This window comes from Gopherus flavomarginatus, chromosome 10, assembly GCF_025201925.1.
Source record: "Gopherus flavomarginatus isolate rGopFla2 chromosome 10, rGopFla2.mat.asm, whole genome shotgun sequence".
In the NCBI taxonomy this organism is placed as follows: domain Eukaryota; kingdom Metazoa; phylum Chordata; order Testudines; family Testudinidae; genus Gopherus; species Gopherus flavomarginatus.
The window spans coordinates 26337126-26350350 of NC_066626.1; the positions used below are offsets into that span (position 1 = coordinate 26337126).

A 13225-nucleotide genomic window follows, 5' to 3' on the forward strand; every position below is an offset into this window, starting at 1 on the left:
AAAAACAGTCCTCATAAACTGGGGGCAAGATCTTCTTTATCCCTTTCTTCCATTTCCCCTCATCCAGAGCATAATAAGGAGGATGAAATAAGATAAAGTAATTCTGGTTGCCCCAGAATAGTTGAGGCAACAGTGGTTCCCAGACCTCCTTCAGTGATTCAAATGAATTTACTAACCTTTCCATTCACTCCACATCTGTTGGCTCTACAGCATGGAATGGATTATTACTCATATCTATTTTTCCTGTTAGTGCCTGCTATCTTGGGCTATAGGGCTCGAGAAGAATTAGAAAAATCTTCTCACTAGAGATACACGTCTTAATTAACTCATCGGAAAGAATCATCCCATAAATGGTATATTCTCAAGTGGAAGAGATTTTTTTCCTCTGCGCAAAGAGTAACAATATAGTCCTAACCACAGCTTTCATTCAGACTATATTGGAATACATGGTACAGCTGAAATTTTCAAGTCTCTTTATCGATTAAAGTTAATTTAGCAACCATATTGACTTATCATTCATAGAAAACAATCTGTTTTCACACATGGGACAGTAAAGAGATTTATGAAAGGGTTGATGAACTTCTACCAACCAGTCAAGAACCCTTCACCAGCATTGGATCCTAACACAGTTTATGAAGCCTCCCTTTGAGCCAGTGGGAGAATACTGTTTATTTTACCTTTCAATTAAAACAGCTTTCACCATAGCTGTAACATCAGCTAGAAAAGTGAGTGAACTGCAGCCTCTCATGGCTGACTTGCAATTTATAGTATTCCAAAAAGATGAAGTGGTACTATGTCACCAACAGGTTTCTATTATGCTGGTAACCCAATTTCATACTAATCAGTCAATTAACCTGCTGGTAATTTTCCCAAGCTCACATGCACATGCAGGTGAAAAACAAATTCTGTAATTTAGTTTTCGATGCAATAAGGGCTTGAGTTTATTATTTAAATAGTTAAGAAAGTTTCCTAATCTATTCACGTTATGCTAATAATAAGAAAGGTTAAGTGATCACCTCTTAGGCATTATCCAATTGGGTTAGGCTATGCATATAAGGAGCCTACACATTAGCATCCATCCCTATCCTCACTCCACCACAGCTATGCATGCCTTCGACATGTTCCACGTACAAAAGTTTATAGGGCTGCAATGTGGAGATCCATAGATATGTTTACAAAACACTGCTCTTTGGACCTAGTGTCTAGATCAGATGCTCAGTTTGGCAGAGCAGTATGTCAATCCCTCTTTAATTAGGACTCCATGTCCCACTTTTCTTCAAGATCAATACTGCTTGTAAAACTATCTCATGAATGAGAATAATCAGAGGCCACTCAAAGAAGAAATGAAGGTTACTTACCTATAACTTAAGTTCTTTTACAGACACTCTTTCTAGTCTCACTTTCAGACCATCTTCCCTTCTTTCTCCGAGTCCTAATTCCAAACTCAGATTTGAGGGGATTGTTGGAAGGAAATGAGGTGGCTGGAATACCATGTCCCCTTCTGTACCTTGGTCCTCACAACATTCAGGAACAGTGAATAGAGAGACAGGTACTGCTATCAAAATATTCCACCATCAGAGCCGCACCATTAGCACATCTCATGAATGTGAACATGCAGAGTCCATCTCAAAGAACTCTGGTTACAGGCAAGAAAGGTTAATCTCTGTCACAAATTTTTTTTTGTTATATTAGCTTTTTAAAAAGTCATGACACAAAATATTTTAACTATTAAATCTATTTTCCATTAGAAAGTGTTAAATAACTATGATCAACAGTTTTTAACGTATTCAAAGTTAGCAGGATACCACAAAGTGCCAAATATGTAAAAATACATGAAAATTGTACTTAGTAGCAGGCAGACTGAGGTGAAAAAGGCAATCACATTTTATTAAAAGACCTTAGAATGCATGGATTTTGTAACAAAAATCATGGTTGTGACAAACATACGGCCTTACCTATTACATATTCAAGATCATTGAAAAAAAATATTGGTTAATTACCTGTATAAGCAGCATGCATGTTATCTAATTGGTTTGATGAGCTCTAAGAAGTCATAAGGGACCATGAATGAGTTACATATCTCTGCTTAAATTTTAGCATAAAATTCTATCTCAATATTTAATTTTATATGTACTCGCCAATATTCTAGGACAATATTTTTAATTTCTGAAGAGTGAAAGAGGAAATTAATTTTATTTCCCAAATTGTAAATCTCAGTGGCATGCGACACAATTATAACTATTAAGGAAATATACATATCTTTTGGATTCTTAGCATGACTAATTGGAGACTTTATTTTACTGTTTTGTTTAGAATGGAAGTTGTGCCAAAACCTTGGAACAAGTCTTTCTTGTCAGCTTGCAGTTACATAAAGGAAAATTTGTATGCAATGAACCCCACAATGTTGGCTGTTCTGGACTTATGGGAGACTTCTTTTAAGTAAGTGTGGACCCTGTAGATTTTAAGCTCTTTTGACAGAAAATGTGCAAACCTACTTACTTTGTCATCTTAGGATTTAAGGCTACTAAGGAACTCTTCCAAGTGATTGTTGACTCTATATAGCTGGCCACATTCCTGATACAGTGCGCGGGTTGGGACTGAAAGTGAGGGAAATGATTATATACCCATGTCATGGGAAGACCATTGCCTCCTTTCATTTTGAAGTTGCACTGACTTACATGTTTTTGCTGGGGCAATGGAACTATTTTGATTCACTTCTGCTAAATCTGAAAGTTGGTTATGAAGAATGGCCCAGAACCAGTCAGACATTCCAAACACATTTTTGTTACTTTTCTGCTTCTATCATTGTGACGAAGTAGGAGACCAGAAGAACAGCCACTGAGTCTATAATGAAAAGCAAAAACTCAGCATTAGAAAAATGTTTAATAACCTAAAAAAAAAAAAAAGATTTCTCAGAAAAGGAGCATGCGAAAAGGCTTATTCCAGGGTGGAAAAAAGTGTCTATTATCTCAGCTATCTAGCCCCACAAATTTATAACATTTGTCTGATGGCTGCCTTGACATCCTTTTATGCAGGACTCTCAGAATATTTTGCTATCAATGGATACATAGTTCAGAATGTTATATTTCAGGCTCTCAACAGTGTTAACTGCTAGGCTAAGAAAAGAGGAATTCATATATTCCCATTCTTGTGGGATATAATCAACAGTTGAAGGAATACCATGTGAGCTATTGAGAAAATTATGCAAGTATGGCAGTCCCACAGATGTTTGAGGTAAACAAAACATCTTGGCCCACCAGCGGGTTATCTTGATGGCCTGGGAGCCAAAGTTTTCTGACCCCTGAATTATAGGGTCGGCTTATTAATGGGTTATAAAAATTTTCCATTTTTACTTATCCGTCTTGGGGGGTTGGCATATAAACAAACCGGCTTATGATCAAGTATATACATATACATATTCTCATTGTGTAGGAAGTGTGAAAGCAAAGAAAAATCCTCTTACTTGATTAGTGTAGCTGATTCTGGTTAGATAGTTCCTGAAGTAACTTTGTATTGTCAGAGGGAATTATCTTTAAAAATTTTGAAATTTGTGGTTGAGCAGGATATTATTTCTGTTTCTGATGATTCAGGACCTTCAAATAACAGCGACATTAATTTGAATCTTCAATTAAATCAACTTCCAAGTGAAAATTTTCAGATGTGACATCCAATTAATTTTAAAATGTATATTTTTACAGCCAAGAAAAAGACAATGGAAAAAAAAACATGTAAAAGGTTTTCTTTGTCAAATTTAGGTTTGTCTTCTAAATCTACAGTTATGACTAGAGGGGACAGTCCAAATTTCTGTGACAGTGACTTCTTCAGCTACCCACTAAGCAGCATTTGATAGTTAATCAGATTCTGTAATAATCAGAAAAGCAAACTATTCTAGTAAGATTCCTTTTTAGTAAAATACGATGCTCCTTTTAAAGATCTTAAACTGATTAATTTAATTAAATATACATTTTTGTTGAATTGTAGGAACTAATCAAGGGACAATAAACTATTTCTGTCAAATATTCTTCACTTATCTACTAAATTTCATATACTCTGGCAAATAGGGTGCATAATTTAGAATCTTTATCTTGGGCTTCTGAAATTGATGTTGTTCTGCTTTGAGAATTTTCTGTATAGATAACTGTTGGGATATATATGCCCTTGTCACATGATCTTGGAAGCTTCTAGTGAACAAAATCATTTAAAGCTGTTCTCAAATCTGCAGGGTTTAGCAGTGAGGAGCCTTCAGCATCAGTCTTCATGTTCCTCTTTGGCCTGGGACTTTGACACTACTTTTGCCATGCATATAGCCATGTTTATTGGGTATTCAGAGTTGAGGTGCCTCTTGATGTTGACCGTTCCAGTCTCAGTCAAATAAGTCTTCAGAGCTTCTTTCATTAGAAGGAGTTTGAGGCAGCCCTCCCAGTTCTTTTGGGTTCTGTTGAAGAAGGGAAGACAGAGTGCATCTGTCTGGGTTCTGGATTTCTCCTAGGCATCTTTGATATGATCATATCCAGTTTTTTGTTGTTTGTGGTGTTTTTTTTTTTTTAATTTTTTTTTTACTGCTTTGGTCATCACCAGCAAGGATCTCTCCTTGGTTAAATCACTCCCTGGCTTTGGCAGTGGGTCTCCTCTTTGGAAACATTAGCCTTCAGTCACTGGGAACTCTGGTCCTGATCAGAAACTCCCACCTACTTCAGTGAGAGGAGACCAGTCCCCATCTGGGTGTTGGAGATACTTATTTAAGGTGATAAAATAATTTCTTCATTAGCTTTAGCCTAGCAGTGGAACATGATTAAGCTTCTATGTAAACAACAAAATGGAACCATATGTAACTGGGTCAGTTATGACTAGTTTTTGAAAGCAGTTTTTGCACCGAAAACTCTTCTGTAAGTCTGCTGGAGTATTGACTGTACAGCGAGTGCAGCATCAGGCCCCAAAGTTCCTGTTCTTACCATTTAAATGGAGATTATCTGATATGCATATCAAATCTCCAGTTTTTGTGTATCCCATCTTCCTCTGTCCTCATACCAAATAAATTTTCTGTAGAAAAATTATCTTAGTATTTGTTGTAATATGATTGGAGATCAAGCCTTTAAGTTTGAAAAGCTGGACTGTGGCTTGGCTCCCCAGTGAGGACGCTATGTTGATTTCCTCCCCTACTGACAGTCATCAGAGAACCTGTTTAGCACAAGCAGTTTTATCACTCAGCTTCCTCCCCTCTCAGGAGTTCTCTTAAATTTCAGTCATCCTGCTTTGTTTTGAGGATGGCAGAAAGCCCCTTGCACTGAATCAAATGATCTTTTCAGCCTCAGGAGCCACTGAAGATACCATCTGCAAGCCTGTTTTGCTGTTGTTTAAAATAAAAATGTTGGGAAGGTGCCCTGTATGTGGGGTTTCCCTCTTCTCACCCATCTCATGGCTAGTGTACCTACAATACTCATTTAAGCAGTAGCTCTGTGGTTCTCTCCACCCAGCTTTTTTGCCACTAGGAGTAAACTCAAACCAGGCATCCTCACTTTAGTTTGGAACACTTCTGCTCTGCCCATTTTTAGACAGGACAGCCAGATCATCAGTAAAGGGGAAAGAATGCAGTTGGAAGACTCCTTTCAGGCCCACCCTTCAGTGACTCCCTGTTCTCTGTATGAGAAGAAGAGCTCCTTATACCTTAGGTCATTACCTCAGTCAATAGAATCATAGAGTCATAGAATATACACAGTTTCTCTGCTCGAGGGTCATGAAACCTCTGTCCCCCACAAGGAACTTCTTAAACTGATCCTCCTCTCAATGAGTTCCTCTTTTCACCATTTCTTCTTCTGTAGCCTCTAGGGAGTTCTTTGCAACTGAAGGCAATTATCACATACCCCTTATACCAGACCCCTTGAAGAGAGGAAGTGAGATTTGGGCCCAATACCTTTGCCTATCACCCCTGCCTCTCAATTTGTCCTCCCCCTTCTTCTGCAGATGCCCCAGGCATGTTTTCTCAGACAATTATGCCTGTACCTTTTCTCATATTACTCAGTCCTATAAGACCTCTTCCATACAGCAAGATGAAGTGGAATTACCTTTTTTCCTAAATTGTGAGAGGTCCTCATACAAGCTTCTCTTGGTCCAGCCCTGTGTTTGAAAATGGATGGACTTTTGCAGAGTAGTCACCTGGAGCTCTGTCCACGTTTTCACCAAGCACCTTCATATGAACCTGACCACAATAGTTGATGTAGGATTTGGAGGAGGGATGCTTCAGTCAGTCAATCTGCACTAGGATTGTTTCCAACTATGAAAGAGTTAGTATCTTGCTCAGCAGGGCACTTGCAGGTATTTTTCCCCTCTTTGCTCAACCCTCTTCCTCATTCACCTTATTATTTCTGCTCAGTCAGTTAATTGGCCCAGAGTTTCCTTTTTGCTTCTCAGAGTAGACAAAATTGCATGATCCTGCTCTTTTTAACTGACACCAGAAGACTGAATCAACACTGCATCCACAGTGGCTTGCGAACCAGAAAGCAATTGCAGTAGTAGATTACATGTTTGTTTTTATATTTGCTAAGTATCAGACAAGCACCCAATTTATTTGGCTTTGAATACCTTGCAAATGTTAAAGGCAATTTTGCTAGCTGACTCACATTACTAAATTTACTAAAATGTTATTTCTGTCTTATATTTGTGTTTTTGTATATGTGTGAAGCTTCTTGAGTTGAATTTTACTAGAAGGGAACCATTTAAAGCACAGGCAAGTTATTTTTCCTGAATGTAAGTAGAATTGGTCACCTGCACATGGGCTCCAATTCTGCAAACATTTATTCATGTGAGTAGTTCCCTTATCTTCAACTTACCATCATATTTAAAGTTCTCTGAAACCCCAGCCATCTCACTGCACATGTGAAGCATATGCAAAACTTGTAGGCAATATTGCAATATTTATTTTACATTTAGATTTTGTTTTCCTAGACTAATATTAGCAAAATCTTATAGCAACTTGCTATTTTAATTAAAATCATGGATGTGAAATCATTTTAAATTCAAACTTAAGAAGTAGGTTATAATTAGGGCCCTGCCAAATTCACGGTCATGAAAAATGTCACCAACTGTGAAATCTGGTCTTTCATGTACTTTTACCCATGCTATACAGATTTCACTGGGGAGATCAGTGTTTCTCAAATTGGGGATCCTGATGGAGCTGCTGCTGGCGGGGAGAGGTGCCTCTTCTCGGAGCTGCTGGTGGCAGGGAGAGGCGCCTCAGCTCTGGAGCTGCTGCTGGTGTAGTGGCACAAACTGTAACTGGCCCATTTTCCCACCAGTAGCAGTTACCATCATGTAAAGATGGCCTTCTTTGCTTATCCAGCAGAATTTGGCACCCTAGTGGTCTGGGGTAGCCCATTCTGAGGGATGTGGGTTTCGGAGCTGCTGCTGTTGGGGAGAGGTGCCTCTCCTCTTGCCCCAGCCCTGGGGCTGCTATGCTGAGAGACAGTTAGGGGGAGTCCTTTCTCCCTGCCCCAGCCCCACCCCAGGGCCTGCATCCCCAGCTGGAGCCCTCATCCCTGCACCTCAGCCCTCTTCCCCAGCCCATAGCCCCATCCCTCACCCCAAACCCTTCATTTCCAGCCCACACCCCCAGCCAGAGCTCTCACTCTCCATATTGGTGCACATAACAAAATTCATTCTGCACGTGGATGTAAAAAATTAGAGGGAACATTGATCGCAACCTCCCCTACAATAACCTTGTGACTTCCCCCCTACACATAACTCCTTTTTGAGTCAGGACCCCTACAACACCATGAAATTTTAGATTTAAATGGCTGAAATAATTAAATTCATGATTTAAAAAATCATATGACCATGAAATTGACCAAAACGGACCATGAATTTGGTATAATCCTAGTTATAATTTTTAACTATGTAATTTGGTAATTTTCCTTTTATAAACAATAACTCAGAGAGAGAAATACAAAGTGAAAAGTATATATACTTAAAATATTCATTTTATGGCTGTCTTATAGAAATTTACGCTTAGTTGATAAAGAAACATTTCACAATCGTCAGGAAGCAATGGAACTCTCATTCTTCCAGAATATTGCCCTGAAGCACATGGAATCTGCCAAAGAAGTTCTTCTTAAAAAGTATGATCAAATATATCTTTATGTTTAAGTTGCACAGGGAGAAATCTTTAACTTCTGCTCTGTATATCTTTGGAAGGTTTTTTTTATTAGTTTGCCTTTTTGGTTTTTTTGGGAAAAGAGAAAGAGTGGCATCTTTTTCTCTAATATGTACAATTAAAATGTATCAGTGTTGTTCTGTTTTAAGTTCCTGTTGTGTAAACCAGGGATAATGATGCTCTCCTTTGTAAAATGCTTTGAGATTTATGGATGAAGAGAGCCGTATAGATGCTAAGTATATCATACTGATTTATGCAATAATGCTTATTCTGGATTTTAGACAATGATGAGAAACTGTACTTGAAGTTGGCATAGTTGACTTTGCTCGCTTATTTTGGTTGTCATTCTGTGGAGACTGTAAGCTTTTAACATACCGATTACAGGATCCGTTTAAAATGTCTGTGTTTTTGGTTTGTTATCATAAAAACATTGTTATTGATAGGCTTTGAATACTAATTCACATTAGCCACATATTATTCCAGTACTACAGATCTCTAGAAGCAGCCTTTCTTATACTGCTTGAGTATAGATGAAAAACCAAAGTTTCATATCTAGAACCCCTCCTATAGAAGGCCCTAATCTTGCAATGGGATTCATTAGCACAGACCCGCTGTGGAGCCCCATTGAAGGATCAGGGTTAAAATGAGTATAATTTATTGTTTAGCAATTTTAACCTAATGAAGACCTACCTTTTAATATTTTGCTTCCTTTGATTTTCAGTTTAAGTTTTGTTGAGCAGTGTGGCAATATTATTCTTGCAAGACACTTCAGTGGGCCCAGTCCTGTCTTTGTTCTATGCTTGTAGCTTCCTACTGAAGTCAGTTTTGAATGTTGAAGAACTGCAAGATTAGTAAAGGAAAAAATATATCTATTGTCACTGCCTAGTAAATAAGTTATGACAATTTAAGATAAAAATCTGTAGTTTGCATTTAAACATTTCTACTGTACAATAAAGCCAACTTTTGCTCTCACTGAGCTCAAAGCGAGTTTTCCCATTTACTTTTTTGGCAGAAGAATCAGGCCCTAACCATGTTACTCTTGAGTGGATTCAAGTAAAAATATAGGTCTATAACTCAGATTAGTTTACTGTAGCATTAATGGCACTGTCTCTGAAGACAGTGTTGAATTTGTTCTTTCATTACTTACACATTCAGCTCTGTAGTTGTTTCAGTAATAAATCATCTAAGGAATATTGTATTTACAAAAATCTGAAGACCTAAAGAGGCTTGGTATAAGGCCAGGATTTTAAAAATGAGCAATGATTTTGAGTGACGTGCCTTTTTGGTGTTCAATATGAGACACTTTACAGCGCCTGTTTCTCAGAGGGTGAATACTCAGTACTCTCTGGAAATCAATCTTCTAATGGGGTCTCTGTTGTAGTACCCAAAGTTACTTTTTCATTTTTGAAAATCTTATTTTGAGGCTATATTGTTTCAGTGTACCCCAGATTGGTGACCATTCTATAATCTGTTGGCTTTTTGGCTTCCTGCAATCATTTGTTAATATTTTTGCTATCATTTTGGTTTTTACTTATATAAAGAAACTCTGTCAAAACTTTCCGCCTTCTTTTTTGTTATTTGAAGTGCTGGATGTTTATCTACACATTCCAGAGTGAGCAGTTTCTTAGATTTGTCTTTAAAATGAAAACTGAGTTTATGTCATCAACTTTAAATGTTATATCTTACAATGAGTTCTGTTATATATTGGTTTTACTGAGCTAGCTTCTCATATATTCCACCCACGTCTTGGAGAGGGTTCCTCTGCATCCTTGGCAGAACCTCAAGTTACGGACTTTTTTGTGCTTGTGCTTTATGTTTCCCTATTCATGCGGCTCCATCTCATGGCCAGCAACAGTTGGACAGAATTCCCTTTGGATCTCTGTCAGTTCTTTTTATTAATACTTACTGAGGTCACTCATAAGTGACACAAGAAACTGTTTCTTCCAGGGACTGAGAGTGCTGCTTCTGCAACACTTCTGTTTCTTTCTGCCTGAGAAATAAAAGACCAGAACAAGATAACAAACTTAGCTCTCTCACATTTTATATTTGAAATTTGATTCCATAATAGAAGATAACTTTTCAGGTAAACATTCCCTGTTTAAGTCACTCAGCAATATGACACCACTCAAGTTAAACTATAGTTGCTCAGATATACTACAGTGTCTTAGGACTTTATTAAAAGAGGTATAATATAAACATTTATTTAAAAACTAGAGTTTGTTCATTCTAATCACTTAAAACATCCTCTTCTGTTCTTTCAAGGTGGTTTCCAGAAGTGCAAAATATCTATTACCAAGGTAATAAAAGAAAGCAGGTGCCTACAAATGCCAGCAGTGCCAAATTAGAATCTTTCTTTGACTGTGCTGCTACTTTAATGACTCGACAACTGCAAAACTTAGCCTTACTTTCAATACAGGACTTCACGGATTTAATTGTGCAGCCTCCAGTAAGTAGGATTAGATACTAATAAGGCATTGTTGCTAGTCCATGTACATAAAATGACTTTTTCCATGTTTAAACTATTTTTTCTGAAAAGATTTATCAAAAAGAAGTCATAAAAATTGTAATGGCAAGCTACAATCTTGTTAAAATAGCCAAGAAAAATAAAGCAAAAGCACCTTTATTTTTGTCAAGTGAAAAGGGAAATATTAACATATTTTGGATCCAGTCAATCAAAAATATAATTTGTAATTGTAGTCAATTAGATTTATAACTGGAAGACATTGATGTGCATCCAAACCTTGCGGAGTGTAGTTGTTCCCTCTCTCTGTTCCATCGGACCCCCGCCTTGCCCTCAAATCTGCATGGACCTCCCACTCCCAGAGAATGCTGGTGGAGGAACTTCCATAGGATCCCAGGGAAGCATGCTATGAAGCTGGCATGATCCTCTTTTTCCTTCACAATTTGTGCCCAATCCAGCTCCCCTCTGTTCCTGTTATTTTGTCTGCTCATACATTGTGATATTTGTTGTCTGATGGATAATTTTATCTGTATTTCAATTAAATATATATCCCTTCATAGTGGTGATTTCAGCATATTTATAATATGTTATTAAAATGGTGGCAGTCTGACAGAGAGAAGAAAGAAGAGTTTTAACAGGAAAGAGATAGCGATTCCAAATTTGAAGGGGTGGTGAAAAGCCCATGGAATTCATCAGGGATTAATACAGTATTAGAGATCCCATGGTTGGATTCCTTGGAAGCCCCACCACAGGGAAAAAAGAGTAGTCTGGTGTTCTGTGGTGCAAATATTATCCCCATAATATTCTCAGGTTCATTTTTGTGGATCAGATTTTCCTTACATTACACCAGTGTATATCTGCAGTAGCTTTGTTAAAGGAAATGGATTTATATTGTGCAACTCAGAGCAGAATCTCACCTTGCATGTGGTGTTATGTGTGTAAGTGCTAATAATGTAAAGCTGCTACAACCTTGACTTGTATAACCAACTTTATAAAGTTCTGGTTTGGTGTAGTATATAGTATACTGCCACTTACTGACAAAATAACAAGTTGAATGTAGTCTTAATGAATGCCAATGTTTCATAAATTTTTTCAGAGCACTTTTACGTGTAATTTTTATCATGCTTACCTTATGTAAGGCATGCCATTTGCAATTAACACCCTTAAGGATTTCAGTGCTTAAGCTGTAATGGTTTTGAAATAATGTTTTTTTTATTTTTCCTGTATGAGCTGAGGTAACTAATATATTTCATTCTGTTTTTGTTAGCAATCTGTTCGAGCCTATGAGCATTCAGGTTTCATCATGAGGCTGATCCTTGACAAAGACTGTATTAAGTTTGAACCTGAGTTTAATGATTATGAAGTTATATTTCTGAATATTTATAATGTTATGATTAAAGCTATCAATCTTGTGCCAAGAGTTGAGACCAAATTGTATTCTAAGTGGGTAAGAAATTACTATTTTATAACTTTGTTTTTGTTTTCTCACTCTGTTGTTGCTAGATTTAGATCATAGGTAATTTGATTAATAATTCTCCTTTTATATCTTTCACAGTAGTATAACATTGCTCTTTTAGTACATCATAGAACACTTGAAACAATTCTAATCTTATTAATCTAAGACATTTAAACTAGTCTCTTAAAATCCACTTTCTGTAATTATTCTTCTAAATATAGAGTAGAAAACAGGTAATGCGTTTGTATTTCTTAAAACTTTTCTGACCTTAATGTTATGAAAACTGCCTTCATTTTTGGTAATGCAAAGATAGTCTTGTGTTAAATATAAATTCTTGTGAACTGATTATTACTAATAGAGGTTAAAAGCATATCTTTTAAGGAACTCACTGAGTTTAAATTGTTTTAATCATCCAAATGTTATGAAGCAAATTTAAATAAAAGCCCAAATGGGAAAGTAACCCAGGCTAGAGAACGCTAAACAAAACCATAAAAAGCTATTTTAATTAGTTTTCTCCACCTTGATTGCATCTTACTTACAATTTAAGGATGTAATTCATAACCTGGCAAAGGTTAACAGAGCTCCCTTCTGATGCTTCTTCCTCATTCCTCTCTCTGATTGGTTCTAGAGACTTGTGATAGTGGAGCTAGGGGAGAAAGTGAGACAATATGGCCTTCAATGTTATCAATATACTTAAAGTTAAGCACATGTTTAAAGTGCTATCCTGAATAATTATACTTTCCTGAATCAGGTTTCTACTCAGTGAGCTATCAGGTGACAAACAAATAAAACATAATAACGTGTCTTTGGAACAGATGATCAGTTTATTAAGAGGCTGACTGCCAAATATAATTCCTTTCATTTTTAGAATGAATGTTGGAAAAGGATAAAATTAAGATTATTTTTTAAGGAATATAAATAGTGTGCCTCCAAGCTTGAAAGCTCATTAGGGACTTGCAGGAAGTTGGTCAGTTTTATTTGAACATCACTGATTGATCAGTTGATAGCAAGACTATCTAGACTAAAGTTGTTGTGACTCTCCAGATAAAATAAAATTAATATAGATTAAATTTGAAATAGCAATAAACATCTTTTAGTTTTTTAAATAGCATATTGACATTCTCTAACAATATCTGAATGATACATTTCTATATTCTTGATA

General features: G+C 36.8%; 1 protein-coding gene across 8 annotated transcripts in view; it reads left to right on the forward strand.

The window, feature by feature from the left end:
* DNAH7 (dynein axonemal heavy chain 7) overlaps window positions 1-13225 on the forward strand; it is a 275290-nt gene that overhangs the window by 40705 nt on the left and 221360 nt on the right. For all 8 annotated transcript variants that reach the window (XM_050969448.1, XM_050969447.1, XM_050969454.1 and 5 more), the window contains exons 8-11: window positions 2314-2439; window positions 7992-8111; window positions 10409-10592; window positions 11875-12054. In XM_050969448.1, the coding sequence (XP_050825405.1) occupies window positions 2314-2439; window positions 7992-8111; window positions 10409-10592; window positions 11875-12054 (610 nt within the window). The remainder of the gene's footprint in view (window positions 1-2313; window positions 2440-7991; window positions 8112-10408; window positions 10593-11874; window positions 12055-13225) is intronic.